General features: G+C 55.1%; 1 protein-coding gene across 3 annotated transcripts in view; it reads left to right on the top strand.

Moving 5' to 3' along the window:
- The window catches only part of LOC139258365 (butyrophilin subfamily 1 member A1-like), a 35,807-nt gene that overhangs the window by 1,030 nt on the left and 7,850 nt on the right, over window positions 1–26,927 (top strand). For 2 of the 3 annotated variants that reach the window (XM_070874740.1, XM_070874738.1), the window contains exons 2-6: window positions 7,550–7,644; window positions 11,286–11,639; window positions 18,310–18,594; window positions 24,737–24,856; window positions 25,883–25,909. In XM_070874740.1, coding sequence (XP_070730841.1) covers window positions 7,587–7,644; window positions 11,286–11,639; window positions 18,310–18,594; window positions 24,737–24,856; window positions 25,883–25,909 — 844 coding nt within the window. In that variant the 5' untranslated portion in view covers window positions 7,550–7,586. Of the gene's footprint in view, window positions 1–5,501; window positions 5,689–7,549; window positions 7,645–11,285; window positions 11,640–18,309; window positions 18,595–24,736; window positions 24,857–25,882; window positions 25,910–26,927 lie in introns of all 3 variants that reach the window. The other variant, XM_070874739.1, reaches the window with a different exon arrangement.

The following is a 26,927-nucleotide window of genomic DNA, read 5'->3' as shown; positions in this document are numbered from 1 at the left end:
TGCCTTCAGCTGCCTGGGCCCCAAGCTCTGGAACTCCTCCCTAAACCTCTCCCCCTCTCTCTCCTCCCTTGAAGTCACCTATCTCATTGACAAAGCTTTAGCTCACCTGTCCTAATATCACATATGGCTCAGGGTCAAATATTGCTCGATAAACACTCCTGTGAAGCATCTTGAGACATTTTGCTAAGTTAAAGGTGCTATATTAATGCAAGTAGTCAGGAGAACTCGCCTCCCATCTGTCGGTAAGTGGCTCGGAGGGAACCACTCTCGCCTCTGAGTCAGAAGGTTTTAGGTTCAAGTCCCACTCCAGAAACTTGAGCACAAAAAGCTGGGCTGACACTTCCAGTGCAGTACTGAGGGGGTGCTGCACTGTCAGAGTATTTACAGGGGGTCCCTGGTTGTATGACAGTATTTACAGGGGGTCTCCGCGAGTGTGTCAGTATTTACAGGGGGTCCCTGGGAGTGTGTCAGTATTTACAGGGGGTCCCCGGTTGTATGACAGTATTTACAGGGGGTCTCCGCGAGTGTGTCAGTATTTACAGGGGGTCCCCGGGAGTGTGTCAGTATTTACAGGGGGTCCCCGGTTGTATGACAGTATTTACAGGGGGTCTCCGCGAGTGTGTCAGTATTTACAGGGGGTCCCTGGGAGTGTGTCAGTATTTACAGGGGGTCCCCGGTTGTATGACAGTATGTACAGGGGGTCTCCGCGAGTGTGTCAATATTTACAGAGGGTCCCCGGGAGTGTGTCAGTATTTACAGGGGGTCCCTGGGAGTGTGTCAGTATTTACAGGGGGTCCCCGGGAATGTGTCAGTATTTACAGGGGGTCCCCGGTTGTATGGCAGTATTTACAGGGTGTCTCCACGAGTGTGTCAATATTTACAGAGGGCCCCAGGAGTGTGTCAGTATTTATAGGGGGTCCCCGGGAGTGTGTCAATATTTATAGGGGGTCCCTGAGAATGTGTCAGTATTTACAGGTGGTCCCTGGGAGTGTGTCAGTATTTACAGGGTGTCCCCGGGAGTGTGTCAGTATTTACAGGAGGTTCCCGGGAGTGTGTCAATATTTATAGGGGGTCCCTGAGAATGTGTCAGTATTTACAGGTGGTCCCTGGGAGTGTGTCAGTATTTACAGGGGTCCCCGGGAGTGTGTCAGTATTTACAGGAGGTTCCCGGGAGTGTGTCAATATTTATAGGGGGTCCCTGAGAATGTGTCAGTATTTACAGGTGGTCCCTGGGAGTGTGTCAGTATTTACAGGGTGTCCCCGGGAGTGTGTCAGTATTTACAGGAGGTTCCCGGGAGTGTGTCAATATTTATAGGGGGTCCCTGAGAATGTGTCAGTATTTACAGGTGGTCCCTGGGAGTGTGTCAGTATTTACAGGGGGTCCCTGGGAGTGTGTCAGTATTTACAGGGGGTCTCCACGAGTATGTCAGTATTTACAGGGTGTCCCCGGGAGTCTGTCAGTATTTACAGGGGGTCCCTGAGAATGTGTCAGTATTTACAGGGTGTCCCCGGGTGTGTGTCAGTATTTACAGGGGGTCCCTGGAGTGTGTCAGTATTTACAGGGGGTCCCCGGGAGTGTGTCAGTATTTACAGGGGGTCCCCGGTTGTATGACAGTATTTACAGGGGGTCTCCGGGTGTGTGTCAGTATTTACAGGGGGTCCCCGGGAGTGTGTCAGTATTTACAGGGGGTCCCCGGGAGTGTGTCAGTATTTACAGGGGTCCCCGGGAGTGTGTCACTATTTACAGGGGGTCCCCGGGAGTGTGGCAGTATTTACAGGGTGTCCCCGGGAGTGTGTCAGTATTTACAGGGGGTCCCGGGAGTGTGTCAGTATTTACAGTGGGTCCCCAGGAGTGTGTCAGAATTTACAGGGGGTCCCCAGGTGTGTGTCAGTATTTACAGGAGGTCCCGTGGTGTGTGTCAGTATTTACAGGGTGTCCCCGGGAGTGTGTCAGTATTTACAGGGTGTCCCCGGGAGTGTGTCAGTATTTACAGGGGGTCCCTGGGAGTGTGTCAGTATTTACAGGGGGTCCCCGGGTGCGTGTCAGTATTTCCAGGGGGTCCCCGGGAGTGTGTCAGTATTTACAGTGGGTCCCCGGGTGTGTGTCAGTATTTACAGGGGGTCCCCGGGAGTGTGGCAGTATTTACAGGGTGTCCCCGGGAGTGTGTCAGTATTTACAGGGGGTCCCGGGAGTGTGTCAGTATTTACAGTGGGTCCCCAGGAGTGTGTCAGAATTTACAGGGGGTCCCCAGGTGTGTGTCAGTATTTACAGGGTGTCCCCGGGAGTGTGTCAGTATTTACAGGGTGTCCCCGGGAGTGTGTCAGTATTTACAGGGGGTCCCTGGGAGTGTGTCAGTATTTACAGGGGGTCCCCGGGGGCGTGTCAGTATTTCCAGGGGGTCCCCTGGAGTGTGTCAGTATTTACAGTGGGTCCCCGGGTGTGTGTCAGTATTTACAGGGGGTCCCTGGAGTGTGTCAGTATTTCCAGGGGGTCCCCTGGAGTGTGTCAGTATTTACAGTGGGTCCCCGGGTGTGTGTCAGTATTTACAGGGGGTCCCCGGGTGTGTGTCAGTATTTGCAGGGGGTCCCCGGGAGTGTGTCAGTATTTACAGGGGGTCCCCGGGAGTGTGTCAGTATTTCCAGGGGGTCCCCGGGTGTGTGTCAGTATTTACAGGGGGTCCCCGGGTGTGTGTCAGTATTTCCAGGGGGTCCCCGGGAGTGTGTCAGTATTTACAGGGGGTCCCTGGAGTGTGTCAGTATTTACAGTGGGTCCCCGGGTGTGTGTCAGTATTTGCAGGGGGTCCCTGGAGTGTGTCAGTATTTACAGGGGGTCCCTGGAGTGTGTCAGTATTTACAGGGGGTCCCTGGAGTGTGTCAGTATTTACAGGGGGTCCCCGGGTGTGTGTCAGTATTTGCAGGGGGTCCCCGGGAGTGTGTCAGTATTTACAGGGGGTCCCCGGGAGTGTGTCAGTATTTCCAGGGGGTCCCCGGGTGTGTGTCAGTATTTCCAGGGGGTCCCCGGGAGTGTGTCAGTATTTACAGGGGGTCCCTGGAGTGTGTCAGTATTTACAGTGGGTCCCCGGGTGTGTGTCAGTATTTGCAGGGGGTCCCTGGAGTGTGTCAGTATTTACAGGGGGTCCCTGGAGTGTGTCAGTATTTACAGGGGGTCCCTGGAGTGTGTCAGTATTTACAGGGGGTCCGCAGGAGTGTGTCAGTATTTACAGGGGGTCCCCGGGGGCGTGTCAGTATTTCCAGGGGGTCCCCGGGAGTGTGTCAGTATTTACAGGGGGTCCCCGGGAGTGTGTCAGTATTTACAGGGGGTCCCCGGGAGTGTGTCAGTATTTACAGTGGGTCCCCGGGAGTGTGTCAGTATTTACAGGGGGTCCCCGGGAGTGTGTCAGTATTTACAGGGGGTCCCCGGGTGTGTGTCAGTATTTACAGGGGGTCCCTGGAGTGTGTCAGTATTTACAGGGGGTCCCTGGAGTGTGTCAGTATTTACAGGGGGTCCCTGGAGTGTGTCAGTATTTACAGGGGGTCCCTGGAGTGTGTCAGTATTTACAGGGTGTCCCCGGGTGTGTGTCAGTATTTACAGGGGGTCCCTGGAGTGTGTCAGTATTTACAGGGGGTCCCTGGAGTGTGTCAGTATTTGCAGGGGGTCCCGGGAGTGTGTCAGTATTTACAGGGTGTCCCCGGGAGTGTGTCAGTATTTACAGGGGGTCCCTGGGAGTGTGTCAGTATTTGCAGGGGGTCCCGGGAGTGTGTCAGTATTTACAGGGTGTAGTTTTTTAACCACTTAGCAGCTTTTTGCCGCTTTGCTAATTATAGCAATTCAACTATTCTCAGGGTTTATATTTAATTCAAACTTGGAGACTCTTGTTCATATTATAACAAATGCTCTTAATACAGGTATTTTGAGTAAAAACAAGGTAGGGAACAAAAAATTCTAGGAATTAATATCGAAATGTATTGGTAATAGTTCAACTGACACTGTTAATGTCTTTAATAGTGTACACCTGCTATTTAAAGCACCTAATACGCCAGACACAAACACGACTTAATGTTATAACCGCACAAAGTTTATTAGACAAGAGTAAGATGAAAACTTTAGATATTCAAGGTTTTATAGGAAAGTACAGACAGATGGTCACCAGAGTAGGTACTGAAGGTAGTGAATTGATCTGACACGTAAAATGTTCCAGATTAAAAGGTCTGATCAGTATTAGGAGGTTATGAGGACTCCACCTCAAGGTAGGGATTGTAATATATCACCTATTGACAGATATTAGAAGTTAGAATTAAACTTATTTACATGTCTTTAATTAATGATTAACCTTTGTGTGTAACTTCCTTTTATATGCATTGATTGAATTTTAGTACAGAATAACAAGGGTCACTGTAGCTCGCCATACCTGATCAGTAGAAAGGCAGTGTATCTTGAGAATGTTTAGACTGGTGGGAGGTACAGAAGATGAGTGGGACTGCCTCGGAGATGGAAACCTTTCAAGGTTTCAAAGCTCGGACATGGAAAACATATGTCGCTAGCTTGCCGCGTTGGCATAAAAAGTGTATAAAGAAAGCAACTCTACTGGGAAGGCAAGCCTTAACGGCACACGAGAGGTTCATTTTCCCAGTGGGTAGGTTTAATATGTGTCCCAATGCATGAACTGCCCTTCATGTTTTTTCCACCATCTAGGCCAACACAATTGGATGTATGCTTTACTTTCTGATGCTATCGGGCCTTGCTTTGTGATTTTTATTTCTCCCACTCTTTTTCAGAAATCTCCATAACTTTGGGCCTTCCCTATCTCTTAACGGACATGTCATACATACTCCGTATCCTTTTATTTCCCACTGAACTACACCGTCCGTTACAGCACCACAACCTGCCGTATATTCTGCTGCTACATTATTATCCTACTTCGTTCACAGAGGGAAATGCCATCCATAGGGTTCATTATAAGTCTGTGTTTTTTTATGTCCACCAAGAACCAGTGGTTCTGTTTCAAAGAGGAGTTGAGTACGTTTATCGTCTGAGACTGCTCTGCAGTCCTGCTCTTCATTCATTGTCTTTCCCACACTTCCGAGTATCAATAGAAGCGTATAGATCCACTTCATTCGCCTGAAGGAAAACCAAACATAATATATTTTAATTCTTAACAGTTTTCATCTGATTGATATGGAACCATTTTAGTTTTGGTTCTCCCTTTGGGCCATACGGAACATTCAATAGGTACACAGCGGGGTTTAACTTATCAATTATTTGACCCGTCCAGTTTACATCAAAAGAATGTTTCCTTGGGGTGAAATTCTGCACCATCACTTTGTCCCCGACATCATATTCGGATGGTCTTACCCTTTTGTCAATGTTGTGTTTAATGTGGTTTTGTGACTTTCCAATGTTCTGGGCAACCAGTCTGTTTACTGTGTCCACGTGGTCTATCGATGTCTGCGACCGTTTCTGGCTACAAGGCTGTAATTTTGAGTGGTGTGTTATTCCCCAGGGTTATGTGTCCTGGTATCCGCATTTGTCTCCCAGAGAGTTAAAAACTTGAGCCGGGTCGACGAGTCGCCCTGAGGCTCCAGTGAGGCAGCTGCAGCCTCGAGAGGGCCCGGCATCCCACCCTCGCCCCGAGCGATGCCCGTCGGCGAGGGCCTGTGACTGCCGACTGAATCTGTGCCTGCGTTCAGGTTGGTGAGAGGTTCTCAATCCACAGCTGAATCTTTGAAGGGTTAATGAATAGAGCAGGGACTGCTTGTCAATGGTCAGAGGTTGCCTGGCACAGGGCAGAGGTTGCCTGTCGGAGTGCAGGGGTCAGAGGGGAGCGGTTACCTGTCGGAGAACAGGGGTTGGAGGGCAGAGGTTGCCTGTTGGAGTGCAGGGGTCAGAGGGGAGAGGTTACCTGTCGGAGACCAGGGGTTGGAGGGCAGAGGTTGCCTGTCGGAGTGCAGGGGTCAGAGGGCAGAGGTTGCCTGTCGGAGAGCAGGGGTCAGAGGGGAGAAGTTGCCTGTCGGAGTGCAGGGGTCAGAGGGCAGAGGTTGCCTGTCGGAGAGCAGGGGGTCAGAGGACAGAGGTTACCTGTTGGGGAGCAGGGGGTCAGAGGTTGTCTGTCGGAGAGCAGGGGGTCAGAGGGCAGAGGTTGCCTGTTGGGGAACAGGGGTCAGAGGGCAGAGGTTGCCTGTTGGGGAGCAGGGGGTCAGAGGGCAGAAGTTGCCTGTTGGGGAGCAGGGGGTCAGAGGGCAGAGGTTGTCTGTCGGAGAGCAGGGGGTCAGAGGGCAGAGGTTGCCTGTCAGAGAGCAGGGGGTCAGAGGGCAGAAGTTGCCTGTTGGGGAGCAGGGGGTCAGAGGGCAGAGGCTTGCTGTCGGAGAGCAGGGGGTCAGAGGGCAGAGGTTGCCTGTTGGGGAGCAGGGGGTCAGAGGGCAGAGGCTGCCTGTCGGGGAGCAGGGGGTCAGAGGGCAGAGGCTTGCTGTCGGAGAGCAGGGGGTCAGAGGGCAGAGGTTGCCTGTTGGGGAGCAGGGGGTCAGAGGGCAGAGGTTGCCTGTTGGGGAGCAGGGGGTCAGAGGGCAGAGGTTGCCTGTTGGGGAGCAGGGGGTCAGAGGGCAGAGGTTGTCTGTCGGAGAGCAGGGGGTCAGAGGGCAGAGGTTGCCTGTCGGAGAGCAGGGGGTCAGAGGGCAGAGGCTTGCTGTCGGAGAGCAGGGGGTCAGAGGGCAGAGGTTGCCTGTTGGGGAGCAGGGGGTCAGAGGGCAGAGGTTGCCTGTCGGAGAGCAGGGGGTCAGAGGGCAGAGGTTGCCTGTCAGAGAGCAGGGGGTCAGAGGGCAAAGGCTTGCTGTCGGAGAGCAGGGGGTCAGAGGGCAGAGGTTGCCTGTTGGGGAGCAGGGGGTCAGAGGGCAGAGGCTTGCTGTCGGAGAGCAGGGGGTCAGAGGGCAGAGGTTGTCTGTCGAAGATCAGAGGGCAGAACTTGCCTGTTGGAGAGCAGGGGGTCAGAGGGCAGAGGTTGTCTGTCGGAGAGCAGGGGGTCAGAGGGGAGAGGTTGTCTGTTGAAGATCAGAGGGCAGAGGTTGCCTGTTGGGGAGCAGGGGGTCAGAGGGCAGAGGTTGCCTGTCAGTGGGCACAGAGCAGTGGATAACTGTCAGAGGGCAGAGGTTGCCTGTCGGAGAGCGGAGGGCAGTGGGTGTCTGTCAGAGGTCAGTGGCTGCCTGTCACAGGTCAGAGGGCAGAGGTTGCTATTGGTGTGAGTCCTAAGTCTCCAAATCCAGTGTTGGACTTCGCCCTCCTGTTACAGCCGCACAATCCGGGGGTTGGGGACAGGAGCTGGCGCGAGCTCACTGAGGCCCCAGCGAGTCAGGACGACAGTGTGGCCCGAGGCGGAAGCTGGGGGGGGGGAGCGGGAGGTTCCAGATGGAAGCTAACAATGGCCAGGAACCGTGTGTGTCCCACCCTGTGTACCAAGGTTCCTCACAACTCACCGAAACCTCTGGCGGGGCCGAAAGACTGGTTCGGGAGTCTTACGGAGGCAAATGTCGATGCCTAACGAAAGCATTTGTTTTTCAGGGCCTCCACGAACAGGCTTCTGTTCTTCGGTGAGAGGATGGAGCCCTGGGCCCTGCTTCTGATCCTCTTCCTCTGGATCCAGTCAACACTGGCTGGTGAGTGACAACAAATCTCTCAACCCCGCGCTAAATGTTGCCGTGTTGCAAGGGGCTCGTGTTTTGATCTCAGTGCCTGCTCACAGTGATGGCAGAGTAGGAGGCCCCTGATTGTGGAGAGGCAACGGAAGCGACAGACTCTCCCCAACCCCCTCTCCTGCTAACCTTCACTTACTGAGGTGTAGTTTTTGTGGTATATATTAATGATTTAGACTTAAATGTAAGGGGCATGCTAACGAACTTTGCAGACGAGACAAGAATTGGCCGTGTGGTTGACGGTGAGGAGGTAAGCTGCAGACGGCAGGAAGATATCGATGAACTGCTCAGGTGGCCAGAACAGCAGAGACGTGTGAGGTACTGCATTTGGGGAGGGGCAACAAGGCAAGGGAATACACATTAAATGGGAGGACACTGAGAGGAGTAGAGGGACCTTGGAGTGCATGTCCACAGATCGTTCAAGGTAGCAGGATAGCTCAGTAAGGTGGTTAAAGTGGCATACGGAATACTTGACTTTATTGGCCAAAGCATGGAATACCAGAGCAGGGGGGGGGTTATGCGTGAACTGTATAAAACACTGGTTAGGCCACAGCTGGAGTACTGCGTGCAGTTCTGGTCACCACATTACAGGAAAGATGTGACTGCACTGGAGAGGGTACAGAGGAGATTTACGAGGATGTTGCCTGGACTGGAGAATTTTAGCTATGAGGAAAGATTGGATAGGCTGGGTTTGTTTTCCTTGGAACAGAGGAGGCTGAGGGGAAATTTAATTGACATGTATAAAATGATGAGGGGCCTGGATAGAGTGGATAGGAAGGGCCTGTTTCCCTTAGCCAAGGGGTCAACAAGCGGGGGGGGGGGGGGGGGGGTGTAGATTTAAAGTAATTGGGGGGAGGTTTAGAGGGGAGATGAGGAAGAATATTTTCACCCAGAGGGTGGAGGAGTCTGGAACTCACTGCCTGGAAGGGTGGTAGAGGCAGAAACCCTCACCACATTTAAAAAGTACCTGGATGTGCACCTGAAGTGCCGTAACCTGCAGAGTTACGGACCCAGAGCTGGAAAGTGGGATTCGGCTGGGTAGCTCTTTGTCGGCCGGCGTGAACACGATGGGCCGAAATGGCCTCCTTCCGTGCTGTAAACTTCTATCATTCTATGTGTAGAAAGAGAGAACTTCCATTTAATTAGTACCTTTCATGACCTCAGCACGTCTCAAAGCACTTTACAGCCAAGACAGAACTTTTTGAAGTGTAGTCACTGCTGTAATGTGGGAAACGCGGCTGCTAATTTGTGCACAGCAAGCTCCCACAAACAGCAATGAGATAATGACTGGATAATCTGTTTGTAGGTGTTGGTTGAGGGATAAATATTGGCCGGAGGACACCGAAGTAACTCATTGAATCATAGCATGGTTACAGCACGGAAGGGGGCCAATCAGCCTGCCAAGCCCGTGCCGGCTCTCTTCAAGAGCATCTCAGCCAGTCCCACTCCCCCACCCTTTCCCCATAGCCCTGCAAAATTATTTTCTTCAGGTATTTATCCCATTCCCTTTTGAAGGCCACGATTGAGACTGCCTCCACCACCCTCTCAGGCAGCGCATTCCAGATCCTAACCACTCGCTGCGTAAAACAGCTTTTCCTCATCTCGCCCTTGCTTGTTCTGCCAATCACCTTAAATCTGTGTCCTCTGGTTCTCGACCCTTCAGCCAATGGGAACAGTTTCTCTCTTATCTACTGTGTCCAGACCCCTCATGATCTCCTCTCAAATCTCCTCTCAACCTTCTCTGCTCGCAAGGAGAACAACCCCAGCTTCTCCACTCTATCCCCGTAACTGGAGTCCCTCATCCCTGGAACCATTCTCGTAAATCTTTTCTGCTCCCTCTCTCGGGCCTTCACATCCTTCCTAAAGTGCGGTGCCCAGAGTTGGTAACACGACCCAATTGGTGACACAAAGCCGAGGCCGAACCAGTGTTTTACCCAGGTTCATCATCATTGCCACGCTTTTATACTCTCTCCCTCCATTCATCAGCTCCCCTGCTCCTCTTTGAAATAGTGGCCACGGGATCTTTTACACCCACCGGAGAGAGCAGACGGGGCCTCGGTTTAACGTCTCATCCAAAAACCGGCACCTCCGACAGTGCAGCACTCCCTCAGTCCTGCACTGGAGTGCTGGCCTGGATTTCATCCTCCTGGAATTTCACACAAACTCGCGACCTTCTGATTCAGAGGCGAGACACTACCCAATGAAGCATTGCACCTTTAAGGTGGAGGGAGTGCTGCACTGTCGGAGGTGCCGTCTTTTGGATGAGACGTTAAACCGAGGCCCCGTCTGCTCTCTCAGGTGGATGTAAAAGATCCCATGGCACTATTTCGAAGAAGAGCAGGGGGGTTATCCCCGGGGTCCTGGCCAATATTTATCCCTCAATCAACGTAACAAAAAAAACATTATTTGGTCATTATCGCATTGCTGTTTGTGGGAGCTTGCTGTGCACAAATTGGCTGTAAATTGCTTTGAGACGTCCGCTGGTCGTGAAAGGCGCAACATAAATTCAAGTCTTTCTTTAGTAAAACTTCCCAAGACGCTTGATACCGAGACACGTAAGATTATAGTCGGGACAGGTGAGAGGTAGGTTTTAAAGAGCATGTTAAAGGAGGAGGCACAGCAAGCTCCCACAAACAGCCATGTGATAATGAGCAGATAGTCAGTTTCAGTGATGTTAATTGAGGCATCGTCATCATCATCGGCAGTCCCTCGGGATCGAGGAAGACTTACTTCCACTCTAACAGTCAGTTCTCAGGTGACTGTACAGTTCAATACGGGAATTACAGTCTCTGTCACAGGTGGGACAGACAGTGGTTGAGGGAAGGGGAGGGTGGGACAGGTTTGCCGCACGCTCCTTCCGCTATCTGTGTTGATTTCTGCATGCTCTCGGCGATGAGACTCGAGGTGCTCAGCGCCCTCCCGGATGCACTTCCTCCACTTTGGGCGGTCTATGGCCAGGTGTCAGTGGGGATGTTGCACTTTATCAGGGAGGCTTTGAGGGTGCCCTTGTAACGTTTCCTCTGCCCACCTGGGGCTTACTTGCCGTGAAGGCGTTCCGAGTAGTGCGCTTGCTTTGGGAGTCTCGTGTCTGGTATGCGGACAATGTGGCCTGCCCAGCGGAGCTGATCGAGTGTGGTCAGTGCTTCAATGCTGGGCCCTAAGTGAGAACACTGATGTTGGTGCGTCTGTCCTCCCAGGGGATTGGCAGGATCTTGCGGAGACATCGATGGTGGTATTTCTCCAGCGATTTGACGTGTATCACTACAGCCCTGTAGACCATAAGCTTGGTGTCAGATTTGAGGGCCTGGACATCGGCAATAACTCACCTGCTCTTCTTTGAAATAGTGCCATGGGATCTGTTACATCCACTTGAGAGAGCAGACGGGGCCGCGGCTTAACGTCTCATCCGAAAGACGGCACCTCCGACAGTGCAGCACTCCCTCAGCACTGCACTGGAGTATCAGCCTCGGTTTATGTGCTCAAGTCGCTGGAGTGGGGCTTAAACCCACAACCTTCTGACACTTTATATAAATTAAACTCATCGTATTGCTGCTTTTTGACCAATGGATTAAGGCTCGTGTCTCCTTCTGCCCCGCACCCCGCAGACGTGTTCAGGGTGACTGGGCCCGAGGCTCCGATTGTGGCCATGGTTGGCGGAGTGGTGGTGCTGGAATGTCAGCTGATCCCGGAGCAGCCCTCGGCCGATATGGAAGTGCAGTGGGTACGGCGTGACTCCAAGTTAAACACCCCTGTCCACCTGTACCGCTCGGGGCAGGACGTGTCGGACAACCAGGACCCGGCCTATCGGGGCCGCACTGCTCTCTTCAAGGACGAGTTCAAGCAGGGCAACGTCTCGCTGCAGCTCACGGACGTGAAGCTGGAGGACCAAGGGGATTACCTGTGCATGGTGGAGCAGCACAAGATCATCGAACACACGCCCGTTCAACTGAAAGTCGCGAGTGAGTCCTGTTCGCTCGCTGAAGGCCCACTTCCTGTTTAATTATCACCCCCTCCCGCTCCCTCTCTCTCGCTCTCTCTCTCTCGCTCTCTCTCTCGCTCTGGTACTCCCGCTCCCTCTCTCTCGCTCTCTCTCTCGCTCCGGTACTCTCGCTCCCTCTCTCTCGCTCTCTCAATCGCTCCGGTACTCTCGCTCCCTCTCTCCCGCTCCCTCTCTCTCGCTCCCTCTCTCGCTCCGGTACTCTCGCTCCGCTTCTCTCGCTCTCTCTCTCGCTCCGGTACTCTCGCTCCGCTTCTCTCGCTCTCTCTCTCGCTCCGGTACTCTCGCTCCCTCTCTCTCGCTCTCTCTCAATCGCTCTGGTACTCTCGCTCCGCTTCTCTCGCTCTCTCTCTCGCTCCGGTACTCTCGCTCCCTCTCTCTCGCTCTCTCAATCGCTCCGGTACTCTCGCTCCGCTTCTCTCGCTCTCTCTCTCGCTCCGGTACTCTCGCTCCGCTTCTCTCGCTCTCTCTCTCGCTCCGGTACTCTCGCTCCCTCTCTCTCGCTCTCTCTCTCGCACCGGTACTCTCGCTCCGCTTCTCTCGCTCTCTCTCTCGCTCCGGTATTCTCGCTCCCTCTCTCTCGCTCTCTCAATCGCTCCGGTACTCTCGCTCCCTCTCTCTCGCTCTCTCAATCGCTCCGGTACTCTCGCTCCGCTTCTCTCGCTCTCTCTCTCGCTCCGGTACTCTCGCTCCCTCTCTCTCGCTCTCTCTCAATCGCTCTGGTACTCTCGCTCCGCTTCTCTCGCTCTCTCTCTCGCTCCGGTACTCTCGCTCCCTCTCTCTCGCTCTCTCAATCGCTCCGGTACTCTCGCTCCGCTTCTCTCGCTCTCTCTCTCGCTCCGGTACTCTCGCTCCCTCTCTCTCGCTCTCTCTCTCGCACCGGTACTCTCGCTCCGCTTCTCTCGCTCTCTCTCTCGCTCCGGTATTCTCGCTCCCTCTCTCTCGCTCTCTCAATCGCTCCGGTACTCTCGCTCCCTCTCTTCGCTCTCTCACTCGCTCCGGTACTCTCGCTCGCTCTCTCTCTCTCCCCCTCACTCGCTCGCTCTCTCTCCCCCTCGCTCGCTCTCTCCCCCTCGCTCGCTCTCTCTCTCTCCCCCCCTCGCTCACTCTATCTCTCTCCCCCTCGCTCTCTCTCTCTCTCCCCCCCTCGCTCACTCTATCTCTCTCCCCCTCGCTCTCTCTCTCTCTCTCCCCCTCGCTCTCTCTCTCTCCCCTCGCTCTCTCTCTCTCTCCCCCTCGCTCACTCTCTCTCTCTCTCTCCCCCTCGCTCGCTCGCTCTCTCTCCCCCTCGCTCGCTCTCTCTCCCCCTCGCTCGCTCGCTCTCTCTCCCCCTCGCTCGCTCGCTCTCTCTCCCCCTCGCTCGCTCGCTCTCTCTCCCCCTCGCTCGCTCGCTCTCTCTCCCCCTCGCTTGCTCGCTCTCTCTCTCCCTCGCTCGCTCGCTCGCTCTCTCTCCCCCTCGCTCGCTCTCTCTCTCCCCCTCGCTCGCTCTCTCTCTCCCCCTCGCTCGCTCGCTCGCTCTCTCTCCCCCCCTCGCTCTCTCTCCCCCTCGCTCGCTCTCTCTCTCTCCCCCTCGCTCGCTCTCTCTCTCTCCCCCTCGCTCGCTCGCTCTCTCTCCCCCTCGCTCGCTCGCTCTCTCTCCCCCTCGCTCGCTCGTTCTCTCTCCCCCTCGCTCGCTCGCTCTCTCTCCCCCTCGCTCGCTCGCTCTCTCTCTCTCCTCTCAACCTCGCTCGCTCTCTCTCTCTCCCCCTCGCTCGCTCGCTCTCTCTCCCCCTCGCTCGCTCGCTCTCTCTCCCCCCTCGCTCGCTCGCTCTCTCTCCCCCCTCGCTCGCTCGCTCTCTCTCCCCCTCGCTCGCTCGCTCGCTCTCTCTCCCCCCCTCGCTCTCTCTCCCCCTCGCTCGCTCTCTCTCTCCCCCCTCGCTCGCTCGCTCTCTCTCTCCCCTCTCGCTCGCTCGCTCTCTCTCCCCCTCGCTCTCTCTCCCCCTCGCTCGCTCGCTCTCTCTCCCCCTCGCTCGCACTCCCCCCTCGCTCGCTCTCTCTCTCTCCCCCTCGCTCACTCTCCCCCCTCGCTCGCTCTCTCTCTCTCCCCCTCGCTCACTCTCCCCCCTCGCTCGCTCGCTCTCTCTCTCCCCCTCGCTCGCTCTCTCTCTCTCCCCCTCGCTCACTCTCCCCCCTCGCTCGCTCGCTCTCTCTCCCCCTCGCTCGCTCTCTCTCCCCCTCGCTCGCTCTCTCTCTCCCCCCTCGCTCGCTCGCTCTCTCTCCCCCTCGCTCTCTCTCTCTCTCTCTCTCCCCCTCGCTCGCTCTCTCTCCCCCTCGCTCACTCGCTCTCTCTCCCCCTCGCTCGCTCGCTCTCTCTCCCCCTCGCTCGCTCGCTCTCTCTCCCCCTCGCTCGCTCTCTCTCTCTCTCTCCCCCTCGCTCGCTCGCTCTCTCTCCCCCTCGCTCGCTCGCTCTCTCTCCCCCTCGCTCGCTCGCTCTCTCTCTCCCCCCCTCGCTCGCTCTCTCTCCCCCTCGCTCGCTCTCTCTCTCTCCCCCTCGCTCGCTCGCTCTCTCTCCCCCTCGCTCGCTCCCTCTCGCTCTCCCCCCTCGCTCTCGCTCTCCCCCCTCGCTCGCTCTCGCTCTCCCCCCTCGCTCCCTCTCGCTCTCCCCCCTCGCTCCCTCTCGCTCTCCCCCCTCGCTCGCTCTCGCTCTCCCCCCTCGCTCGCTCTCTCTCCCCCTCGCTCGCTTCCTCTCGCTCTCCCCCCTCGCTCCCTCTCGCTCTCCCCCTCGCTCGCTCTCGCTCTCCCCCCTCGCTCCCTCTCGCTCTCCCCCCTCGCTCCCTCTCGCTCTCCCCCCTCGCTCGCTCTCTCTCCCCCTCGCTCGCTCTCTCTCTCTCCCCCTCGCTCGCTCGCTCTCCCCCCTCGCTCTCTCTCCCCCTCGCTCGCTCTCTCTCCCCCTCGCTCGCTCTCTCTCTCTCCCCCTCGCTCGCTCGCTCTCCCCCCTCGCTCGCTCTCTCTCCCCCTCGCTCGCTCTCTCTCCCCCTCGCTCGCTCGCTCTCTCTCCCCCTCGCTCGCTCGCTCTCCCCCCTCGCTCGCTCTCTCCCCCTCGCTCTCTCTCTCTCCCCCTCGCTCGCTCTCTCTCCCCCTCGCTCGCTCGCTCTCTCTCCCCCTCGCTCGCTCGCTCTCTCTCTCCCTCGCTCGCTCGCTCTCGCTCTCCCCCATAGCTCGCTCTCGCTCTCCCTCCTAGCTCCCTCTCGCTCTCCCCCCTCGCTCGCTCTCGCTCTCCCCCCTCGCTCCCTCTCGCTCTCCCCCCTCGCTCCCTCTCGCTCTCACTCTCGCTCTCCCCCCTCGCTCCCTCTCGCTCTTCCCCCCTCGCTCCCTCTCGCTCTCCCTCTCGCTCTCCCCCCTCGCTCCCTCTCGCTCTCCCCCCTCGCTCCCTCTCGCTCTCCCCCCTCGCTCCCTCTCGCTCTCCCCCCTCGCTCTCGCTCTCCCCCCTCGCTCCCTCTCGCTCTCCCCCCTCGCTCTCGCTCTCCCCCCTCGCTCGCTCTCCCCCCTCGCTCCCTCTCGCTCTCCCCCCTCGCTCTCGCTCTCCCCCCTCCCTCTCGCTCTCCCCCCTCGCTCGCTCTCCCCCCTCGCTCTCGCTCTCCCCCCTCGCTCTCGCTCTCCCCCCTCGCTCGCTCTCCCCCTCGCTCCCTCTCGCTCTCCCCCTCGCTCCCTCTCGCTCTCCCCCCTCGCTCGCTCTCGCTCTCCCCCCTCGCTCGCTCTCCCCCCTCGCTCTCGCTCTCCCCCCTCGCTCTCGCTCTCCCCCCTCGCTCGCTCTCCCCCCTCGCTCTCGCTCTCCCCGCTCGCTCTCGCTCTCCCCCCTCGCTCGCTCTCCCCTCTCGCTCGCTCTCCCCCCTCGCTCCCTCTCGCTCTCCCCCCTCGCTCTCGCTCTCCCCCCTCGCTCGCTCTCCCTCTCGCTCTCCCCCCTCGCTCGCTCTCTCTCCCCCCTCGCTCGCTCTCCCTCCTCGCTCTCGATCTCCCCGCTCGCTCTCGCTCTCCCCCCTCGCTCGCTCTCCCCCCTCGCTCCCTCTCGCTCTCCCCCCTCGCTCTCGCTCTCCCCCCTCGCTCGCTCTCCCCCCTCGCTCCCTCTCCCCCCTCGCTTCCTCTCGCTCTCCCCCCTCGCTCGCTCGCTCTCCCCCCTCGCTCTCGCTCTCCCCCCTCGCTCGCTCGCTCTCCCCCCTCGCTCGCTCGCTCTCCCCCCTCGCTCTCGCTCTCCCCCCTCGCTCCCTCTCCCCCCTCGCTTCCTCTCCCTCTCCCCCCTCGCTCCCTCTCGCTCTCCCCCCTCGCTCTCGCTCTCCCCCCTCGCTCCCTCTCCCCCCTCGCTTCCTCTCCCTCTCCCCCCTCGCTCCCTCTCGCTCTCCCCCCTCGCTCTCTCTCCCCCCTCGCTCTCGCTCTCCCCCCTCGCTCGCTCTCCCCCCTCGCTCGCTCTCGCTCTCCCCCCTCGCTCCCTCTCGCTCTCCCCCCTCGCTCGCTCTCGCTCTCCCCCTCGCTCGCTCTCCCCCCTCGCTCTCCCCCCTCGCTCTCGCTCTCCCCCCTCGCTCTCGCTCTCCCCCCTCGCTCTCGCTCTCCCCCCTCGGCTCTCCCCCCTCGCTCCCTCTCGCTCTCCCCCCTCGCTTGCTCTCCCCCCTCGCTCTCCCCCCTCGCTCTCGCTCTCCCCCCTCGCTCTCGCTCTCCCCCCTCGGCTCTCCCCCCTCGCTCCCTCTCGCTCTCCCCCCTCGCTCCCTCTCGCTCTCCCCCCTCGCTCGCTCTCCCCCCTCGCTCTCGCTCTCCCCCTCGCTCGCTCGCTCTCTCTCCCCTCGCTCCCTCTCGCACTCCCCCCTCGCTCCCTCTCGCTCTCCCCCCTCGCTCCCTCTCGCTCTCCCCCCTCGCTCGCTCTCCCCCCTCGCTCACTCTCCCCCCTCACTCTCGCTCTCCCCCTCGCTCGCTCGCTCTCTCTCCCCTCGCTCGCTCTCCCCCCTCGCTCCCTCTCCCCCCTCGCTCCCTCTCGCTCTCCCCCCTCGCTCCCTCTCGCTCTCCCCCCTCGCTCACTCTCGCTCTCCCCCCTCGCTCCCTCTCGCTCTCCCCCTCGCTCGCTCTCCCCCCTCGCTCGCTCTCCCCCCTCGCTCCCTCTCGCTCTCTCTCCCCCTCGCTCGCTCTCCCCCCTCGCTCCCTCTCCCCCCTCGCTCCCTCTCGCTCTCCCCCCTCGCTCCCTCTCGCTCTCCCCCCTCGCTCGCTCTCGCTCTCCCCCCTCGCTCCCTCTCGCTCTCCCCCCTCGCTCGCTCTCCCCCCTCGCTCGCTCTCCCCCCTCGCTCTCGCTCTCCCCCTCGCTCGCTCTCCCCCTCGCTCCCTCTCGCTCTCCCCCCTCGCTCCCTCTCGCTCTCCCCCCTCGCTCACTCTCCCCCCTCGCTCGCTCTCCCCCTCGCTTGCTCTCCCCCCTCGCTCTCTCTTTCCCCCTCGCTCTCGCTCTCCCCCCTCGGCTCTCCCCCCTCGCTCCCTCTCGTTCTCCCCCCTCGCTCCCTCTCGCTCTCCCCCCTCGCTCCCTCTCGCTCTCCCCCCTCGCTCCCTCTCTCTCTCCCCCCTCGCTCCCTCTCGCTCTCCCCCCTCGCTCGCTCTCGCTCTCCCCCCTCGCTCCCTCTCCCCCCTCGCTCGCTCTCGCTCTCTCTCTCTCCCCCTCTCGCTCTCCCCCCTCGCTCGCTCTCGCTCTCCCCCCTCGCTCCCTCTCGCTCTCCCCCCTCGCTCGCTCTCGCTCTCCCCCCTCGCTCCCTCTCGCTCTCCCCCCTCGCTCCCTCTCGCTCTCCCCCCTCGCTCGCTCTCGCTCTCCCCCCTCGCTCCCTCTCGCTCTCCCCCCTCGCTCGCTCTCGCTCTCCCCCCTCGCTCGCTCTCGCTCTCCCCCCTCGCTCGCTCTCGTTCTCCCCCCTCGCTCCCTCTCGCTCTCCCCCCTCGCTCCCTCTCGCTCTCCCCCCTCGCTCGCTCTCCCCCCTCGCTCGCTCTCGCTCGCTCTCGCTCTCCCCCCTCGCTCTCGCTCTCCCCCCTCGCTCCCTCTCGCTCTCCCCCCTCGCTCGCTCTCGCTCTCCCCCCTCGCTCCCTCTCGCTCTCCCCCCTCGCTCGCTCTCGCTCTCGCTCACCCCCCTCGCTCCCCCCTCCCCACTCTCTCTCTCTCTCTCCGCCCCCCCCCCCAGCTCTCTCTCCATCTCTTCTCGCTCGCGCTCTCTCTCCACCCTTCTCTCTCTATCTCCCCTCTCTCATTTTCCCTCTCCCCACCGCTCTTTCTCTCTCTCTCCCATCTCCCCCCCCCCTCTCTCCACACTCCTCTCTCTCTCTCTCTCTCTTCCCCCTGCTCCTCCTTTCTCTTCCCCCCGCTCCTCTCTCTCCCCACTACTCCCTCTCCCTCCCTCCCTCCCTCCCTCTCCCTCTCCCTCTCCCTCTCTTTCCCACTCTATCCACCCCCACTCCCCACTCTCCCTCCCCTCACCTGCTCCCTCTCTCTTCCCCTCTCCCCTCACCCGCTCCCTCTCTCTTCCCCTCTCCCCTCACCCGCTCTCTCTCCCTCCCTCCCTCTCCGCTCCCCGCCCTCTAGCTCCTATAACCGTATCTCGATACCCTTCCCCGCTGTAACTGACCACGCCTTGTGTCTGCAGGTCTGGGTCTGAGGCCAGCCATCCGATTGGCCGGATACAGCTCGCACGGACTCAGGATGCATTGTGACACGTCGGGCTGGTACCCGGCTCCCATGATACACTGGGCCGGCGGGGCCAACAGGAACATGACGGACAAGGGCGAGGCGGCGATGGCCATGAGCAAAGACGGCCTATACACCATGTCCAGCACTATCGAGGTGGCAAGCGATGGCACCAACACCTTCAAGTGTCTGGTGCACAGCACCATCCTGAAGCACTCGGAGGAGTTTAGCATCCACATCCCAGGTCAGTGAAGTGACGGTGCTTGAATCGGCGGAGGGTGAGGGGGGAAGAACGTCCGTTTTCCACATCGCCTCAGCATCTCCCAAAACGCTTCCCCGTCACTGAAGCACTTTAGCATGTTTGTGTCGCCATCCCAGAGACTTAAGCCCCATAGCTGACTCATAGAGTGCCGGTGCTGGGGGTGCACTGCACTGTCGGAGGTGCCGTCTTCCGGGATGTCCTAACTCGCACCAAGTCCCGCTCACCCATCACCCCCTGTGCTCGCCGACCTACATTGGCTCCCGGTTAAACAACGCCTCGATTTCAAAATTCTCCTCCTTGTTTACAAATCCCTCCATGGCCCTCGCCCCTCCCTATCTCTGTAATCTCCCCCCCCCCCCCCCGAGATGTCTGCGCTCCTCTAATTCTGCCCTCCTGACCATCCCTGATTATAATCGCTCCACCATCGGTGGCCGTGCCTTCAGCTGCCTGGGCCCCAAGCTCTGGAACTCCCTCCCTAAACTTCTCCGCCTCTCCACCTCACTTTCCTCCTTCAACCCGCTCCTTAAAACCTCCCTCTTTGACCAAGGGTCACCTGCCCTAATTTCTTCCTATGTAGCTCGTGTCAAATTTATCTGTTTGGTCTTATAACACTGCTGTGACATACCTTGGGACGTTTTACTGCATCAAAGGCGCTATATAAACACAAGTTGTTGTTGTTGAGACGTTAAACCGAGGCCCCCGTCTGCCCGCTCAGGCGGACGTAAAAGATCCCATGGCCACTATTCGAAGAGCAGGGGTGTGATCCCCGGCATCCTGTGTTCGTTATTTATCCCCGAACCAACATCGCTGAAACAGATGATCTGCTCACTGTCACACTGCTGTTTGTGGGAGCTTGCTGTGCACAGATTGGTTCCCTTATTTCCTTACACTACAACAGTGACTGCACTCAAAGGACTTCATTGGCTGTAAAGTGCCTGAGGTCATGAAAGGCGCTAGTCCTTCTGAGAAATGGTCTTTAAGGAGGGGGAAAAGATGGAGGGTGGAGTGGGGAACAGAGGAATAGGAGGAGGCCATTCAGCCCCTCGAGCCATTCAGTGAGACCATGGCTGATCTAATTCCGAACTCCATTCACCCACCTTGGCTCCAGATCCCTTTATATCCCTGACGAGCAAAATAAATCTATTGAATCCTGATTTAAAATTATTAATTTGAGCTTTCTTCGGAGAGTAACTGTTCCCCTTGACATTTTCGTCCTCTCATTATAACAGCTAACATTCCATTCGCCTTTTTCATTAATTTTTGTACCAGGCTGTAATGTATTTGCTTCTTTGCTTAAGAATTCATAGCAACACATTGCTATTAAGAACTATAGTTGGTTTATTAACAAAGCTTTAACAATCACACCGCACATTACAGGTCGTTCATCCACCAGGCTCACAACCACTTGCCTCACCGTGGATGACCCAGACCCAAGTGGCCGGGGTTTTATTGAGACTTGTGAACATCACATGACTGGCTAAGCCACTCACAACTCAACAGCTGTACAACTATTTTAATAGAACATAAAATCAAGTGCCCCTTTTGGCGAGAGCACTCGAACCCACTAATTTCAAATTAAACTTTTACGGAAACTTAAAACAAATTAAAATTTGGTTGCCGGGGGGGGGGGGGGGGTGTGGGGGACACCAAACACTTTCAAACAAGTGCCCCCCTTTTTTTTTTGAGGGCACTAAAACACAAATTATACAAGTGCCCCTCGGCTAAAAGGGAGGAGACACTAAATCACGGCACAATAAACCAATTAAAACACGTAAAATCAAATTAAAATTTGGTTGCCAGGGTGACGATGCACTCCAGTCCCTCCGGGGCCCACCTCTGGCGGAAGGCCGCGAGCGTACCGGTGGACACCGCGTGCTCCATCTCCAGGGACACCCTGGCCCGGATGTAACCGCGGAAGAGAGGCAGGCAGTCGGGCTGAACGACCCCCTCGACCGCCCGCTGCCTGGACCGGTTGATGGCCCCCTTGGCTGTGCCCAGGAGCAGTCCTACGAGGAGGCCCTCGGACCTACCCGCTCCCCTCCGCACAGGGTGCCCAAAGATCAGGAGTGTGGGACTGAAGTGCAGCCAGAAATTGAGGAGCAGCCCCTTTAAATAATGGAAGAGGGGCTGCAACCTCGTGCACTCCATAAAAACATGGAACACGGACTGTACAACGGTTCTACTCACAGGTTTATATATTATGGAGACCACTACATTTTAGTGATCTGTGTTCATGGACTTCTAGATTCCTCTCGACCTCTGCTGTTCCGAGCTTTGTACCATCTGGGCCCAATCCCTCAATGTCTCCTTGCGAGTTTAAGGTCCTGTCTACACTCTGGGTGGGGCAGGTGCTGTCACACGTTGGAACGAAGAGGGTTTAAGAGGAGATCTGGTGGAGATGTTGAAAGTTAGGAGGGGTAACTCAGAAATAGAACTATTTCGACAGGGTTGTTGAGCCAGTTACTGGGAGTGTGTAAACCTCCGATCATTGGTAAAGGGACAGAGGGAGAGGGCAGGGGGTAATATTTTACGCACACTGTTGTTTGGACTATAAAAAAGCAAATACTTCTTTAAATGGGGAGAGATTACAAAGTGCTGCAGTACAGAGGGACCTGGGGATCCCCATACATGTAACACATGTTAGTCTGCAGGTACAGCAAGTAATCCGGGAGGCAAACTGTCGACCCGAAACGTTAACTCTGCTTCTCTCTCCACAGACGCTGCCTGACCCGCTGAGATTTCCAGCATTTTCTGTTTTTATTATAGGCAAATGGAATGTTGGCCTTTATTGCAAGGGGATAGAGTATAAAAGCAGAGAAGTCCTGCTACAACTGTACAGGGTATTGGTGAGGCCACACCTGGAGTACTGCGTACAGTTTTGGTCTCCGTATTTAAGGAAGGATATACCTGCATTGGAGGGTGTTCAGAGAAGGTTCACGAGGTTGATTCCGGGGATGAGGGGGTTGTCATATGAAGTAGGTTGGGCCTCTACTCATTGGAGTTTAGAAGACAGAGAGGTGATCTTATCATAAGTTTCTGAGGGGGTTGGGACAGTAGATGCAGAGGGGATGTTTCCCCTCGTGGGGGAATCTAGAACTAGGCGGCATAGTTTCAGAATAAGGGGTCATAAGAACATAAGAAATAGGAGCAGGAGTAGGCCTTACAGTCCCTCGAGCCTGCTCCGCCATTTAATACAATCATGGCTGATCTGATCATGGACTCGGGTCCACTTCCCTGCCCACTCCCCATAACCCCTTAATCCCTTATCAGCTGTCTATCTCGGTCTTAAATTTATTCAATGTCCCGGCCTCCACAGCTCTCTGAGGCAGCAAATTCCACAGATTTACAACCCTCAGAGAAGAAATTCCTCCTCATCTCTGTTTTAAATGGCCAGCCCCTTATTCTAAGATTATGTCCCCTAGTTCTAGTCTCCCCCATCAGTGGAAACATCCTCTCTGCATCCACCCTGACAAGCCCCCTCATAATCTTATATGTTTCGATAAGATCACCTCTCATTCTTCTGAATTCCAATGAGTAGAGGTCCAACCTACTCAACCTTTCCTCATAAGTCAACCCCCTCATCTCCAGAATCAACCTAGTGAACCTTCTCTGAACTGCCTCCAAAGCAAGTATATCCTTTCGTAAATACGGAGAGCAAAACTGCACGCAGTATTCCAGGTGTGGCCTCACCAATACCCTGTATAACTGTAGCAAGACTTCCCTGCTTTTATATCCATCCCCTTTGCAATAAAGGCCAAGATTCCATTGGCCTTCCTGATCACCTGCTGTACCTGCATACTAATCTTTTGTGTTTCATGCACAAGTACCCCCAGGTCCCGCTGTACTGCAGCACTTTGAAATCTTTCTCCATTTAAATAATAACTTGCTCTTTGATTTTATTCTGCCAAAGTGCATAACCTCACACTTTCCAACATTATACTCCATCGGCCAAATTTTTGCCCACTCACTTAGTCTGTCTATGTCCTTTTGCAGATTGTTTGTGTCCTCCTCACACATTGCTTTTCCTCCCAACTTTGTATCGTCAGCAAACTTGGCTACGTTACACTCGATCCCTTCTTCCAAGTCGTTAATATAGATTGTAAATAGTTGGGGTCCCAGCACTGACCCCTGCGGCATCCCACTAGTTACTGGTTGCCAACCCGAGAATGTTGGAATCAATTATTAAGGTGAAATAGCAGCCCATTTGGAAAGCAGTGATAGGATCGGATCGAGTCAGCATGGATTTATGAAAGGGAAATCATGCTTGACAAATCTTCTGGAATTTTTTGAGGATGTAACTAGTAGAGTGGACAAGGGAGAACTAGTGGATGTGGTGTATTTGGACTTTCAAAACTTTTGGACTTTTGACATGGTCCCACACAAGAGATTGGTGTGCAAAATCAAAACACAAGGTATTGGGGGTAATATACTGATGTGGATAGAGAACCGGTTGGCAGACAGGAAACAGAGAGTCGGGATAAACAGGTCCTTTTCAGAATGGCAGGTAGTGGAGTGCCGCAGGGCTCAGTGCTGGGACCCCAGCTCTTTGCAATATACATCAATGATTTAGATGAAGGAATTGAGTGTAATATCTCCAAGTTTGCAGATGACACTAAGCTGGGTGGCAGTGTGAGCTGTGAGGGGGACACTAAGAGGCTGCAGGGTGACTTGGACAGGTTAGGCGAGTGGGCAAATGCATGGCAGATGCAGTGTAATGTAGATAAATGTGAGGTTATCCACTTTGGGGGCAAAAACACGAAGACAGAATATTTTCTGAATGGCGGCAGATTAGAAAAAGGGGAGGTGCAACGAGACCTGGGTGTCATGGTACCTCAGTCTTTGAAAGTTGGCATGCAGGTACAGCAGGCGGTGAAGAAGGCAAATGGTATGTTGGCCTTCATAACTAGGGGATTTGAGTATAGGAGCAGGGAGGTCTTACTGCAGTTGTACAGGGCCTTGGTGAGGCCTCACCTGGAATATTGTGTTCAGTTTTGGTCTCCTAATCTGAGGAAGGATGTTCTTGCTATTGAGGAAGTGCAGAGAAGGTTCACCAGGATTCCCGGGATGGCTGGACTGACATATGAGGAGAGACTGGATCAACTGGGCCTTTATACATTGGAGTTTAGAAGGATGAGAGGGGATCTCATAGAAACATATGAGATTCTGACGGGATTGAACAGGTTAGATGCGGGTAGATTGTTTCTGATGTTGGGGAAGTCCAGAACCAGGGGTCACAGTCTTAGGATAAGGGGTAGGCCATTTAGGACTGAGATGAGGAGAAACTTCTTCACCCAGAGAGTTGTTAACCTGTGGAATTCCCTGCCACAGAGAGTTGTTGAGGCTAATTCATTGGATATATTCAAGAGGGAGTTAGATATGGCCCTTACAGCTAAGGGGATCAAGGGGTATGGAGAGAAAGCAGGAAAGGGGTACTGAGGGAATGATCAGCCATGATCTTATTGAATGGCGGAGCAGGCTCGAGGGGCCGTATGGCCTACTCCTGTTCCTATTTGTTATGACTTGGGAAGTCCAGCCAGAAACAGCGAGGGAAGCAGAAAGCACCATCCCTTTCAAAAGGGAACTGGATAACTATTTGATGAAATTGTTTTTCGGAACTTTTTTAGTTGGGGCTCACTCCTGATCACCGTGCAATGATTGACTCCACTGCCTCCCCAGATGGAAAAGAGCACTTTGAATGAGGACAGAATCAAGCTCGGTTGTTTATGTCCCCTCTCATTGTCCAACCGCCTGCTGTGCACTCATGGTCTCTGCTTATAAGCGGGCGTGGGACAAGGGCGATCAGTGCCCAGCTACAAATCAACGCCCCGGGCGAAGGACATAAAAAAATTGTGGGATGGAGGTAGGGGGTGGGGGAGTGCGGATGGGCTAATATAGAAATGGATTCCCACCGTGATGACAATTAGTGGAAAATAAGTCACTGAGTTCTTCGTTTATGCAAAGGCGCAGTAGTTGCTCTTCCATTTAATTCCCTCCATTCCTGTGGCCGCAGTGGTGCGGGGAGGGATTTGTTGGCGACACGATGGGCCCGCGTGGGAGCGACTCGCGAGCTTAGGGTCGGAGCCGAGGTCAGTTTAATAAACGGAGGCCTTCCTTCTGCTTCCAGATGAATTCTTCCCCCGGAGATCGAGATTCTTCACCGCTTTCATCCTGTTTTTACTCGTGTTCCTCGGATTGCTTGCGATAGCCGGGTACTTTTATCTACGAAAGTGGAAACAGAGTAAAGGTATGCGCACCGGCTGATGACCATTCTCTTGCCACAATTTGATAGGCCGCCGTTTTGGGGAGAGGGGGGCCGTTTTTCGAAAAAAGACGCCATTTTGAAATTTGAAGTGAAAAAGAATCGCCCGGTTAAATTAAACAGAGTTAAGTCACGACAACAAAACCGTTATCGATAATGGGGCATTGAGTTCTGATGGGAACACCACACTTAGGGGCATTCTCTGGGGGCGGGGGGGGAGGAAGTGTACGATCCAAGAACTACTGACTGAGTAGCTATGAATCCAGTCAGTGATGGGAGAGATTAAAGGAAAAAGGCACCATTTTGAGGACACCATTTTGAGAAAAAGGACACCATTTTGAGGAAAAGGACACCATTTTGAGGAAACCATTTTGAGAAAAAGGACACCATTTTGAGGAAACCATTTTGAGAAAAAGGACACCATTTTGAGGAAAAGGACACCATTTTGAGGAAAAGGACACCATTTTGAGGAAAAGGACACCCTTTTGAGAAAAAGGACACCATTTTGAGGAAAAGGACACCATTTTGAGGAAAAGGACACCATTTTGAGGAAAAGGACACCATTTTGAGGAAAAGGACACCATTTTGAGAAAAAGGACACCATTTTGAGGAAACCATTTTGAGGAAAAGGACACCATTTTGAGGAAAAGGACACCATTTTGAGGAAAAGGACCATTTTGAGGACACCATTTTGAGGAAAAGGACACCATTTTGAGGAAAAGGACACCATTTTGAGGAAACCATTTTGAGGAAAAGGACACCATTTTGAGGAAAAAGGACCATTTTGAAGAAAAAGTAGGCCATTTTGAGATTTGAAATGGAATATGGCTAGAATACACTCGCTGATTAAAGGGCTGCAGCTTGACCTTGGCAACAAAATAGTATGTGGTGCGTTTATAATGGCATAACACTGCTGTCCTTATTAAACAGCAACTAACCAATATATTACTGTGTGTGTGTGTATATACCGAACAGTCCAACATATGTACAAACCTCTCTGTTCTTTTCCAGAGCTCCACAGCCGCCCCACACTCGGAGGTAAGTAATACTCCATCCAAACATTGCTCTTGCCACCTTTCACCTTTGACCTTTTCAGTTCTCCATCACACGTACAACCAATGGGGAAAAGTAGTCAGTAAAATCACCAGTTGCTTTTTCAAACTGTATCTGGGTCAACTGTATTTTGGGCCGTGAGATTTAGCCAAATACTCTTTTTATTCCACGGGGTTCAAGGAGCTTTGGCAATGTTTATCTGGCTCATTTTTCCGCGAAAATTGCCAAACCAGTGCCCTTGGTTCTTCTTTGCGGAATTGCAATCGGAATTACCATTGATCATTCTCTTGTCACGATTTGATAGGGCACCATTGTGAGAAAGGACAACATGTTGAGACAAAAGGCACCATTTTGAGAAAGGGTGCCATTTTGCCAAAAATAGGAGGCTGTGAGTTTGAATCCCAGCCAAAGGCACTTTTTGAAATTGAATTCGATAAATCAGTTGTGAAATCAGAAAAAAAAAATGTTGTGAGAAGTTGTTGGGCTGTTGTAAAGACCTGATTCGGTAATGCCTAGCCAGTCTGGTCTATGCGTGGCTCTGTTACCACACTCGGGTAACGGGATGGGCAATCAATGCCAGTCTTGCCAGCGATGCCTACATCCTGAGAATGAATAAGAAAGAAAATAGTTACTGTCGACTCCCTTTCACCCATCACCTGTGCTCACTTGGCCTACATTGGTTCGGCTTTTGCCTTGTGTTCAACTCCTCCATGGCCCTCGCCCCTCCCTATCTCTGTAATCCCCTCCAGCCCCACAACCCCCCCTGAGATGTCTGCGCTCCTCTAATTCAGCCCTCCTGACCATCCCTGATTATAATCGCTCCACCATCGGTGGCCGTGCCTTCAGCTGCCTGGGCCCCAAGCTCTGGAACTCCCTCCCTAAACCTCTCCGCCTCTCTCTCCTCCTTAAAACCTACCTCTTTGACCGAGCTTTTGGTCTCCTGTTCGAATATCTCCTTAAGTGGCTCGCTGCCAAATTTTGTTTGATAATCGCTCCTGCAAAG

Source organism: Pristiophorus japonicus, unplaced genomic scaffold, assembly GCF_044704955.1.
Source record: "Pristiophorus japonicus isolate sPriJap1 unplaced genomic scaffold, sPriJap1.hap1 HAP1_SCAFFOLD_946, whole genome shotgun sequence".
NCBI classification, from domain to species: Eukaryota; Metazoa; Chordata; class Chondrichthyes; family Pristiophoridae; genus Pristiophorus; species Pristiophorus japonicus.
The sequence above is the reverse complement of the archived record's forward strand: the minus strand, read 5'-3'. Positions and strand labels throughout refer to the sequence as shown.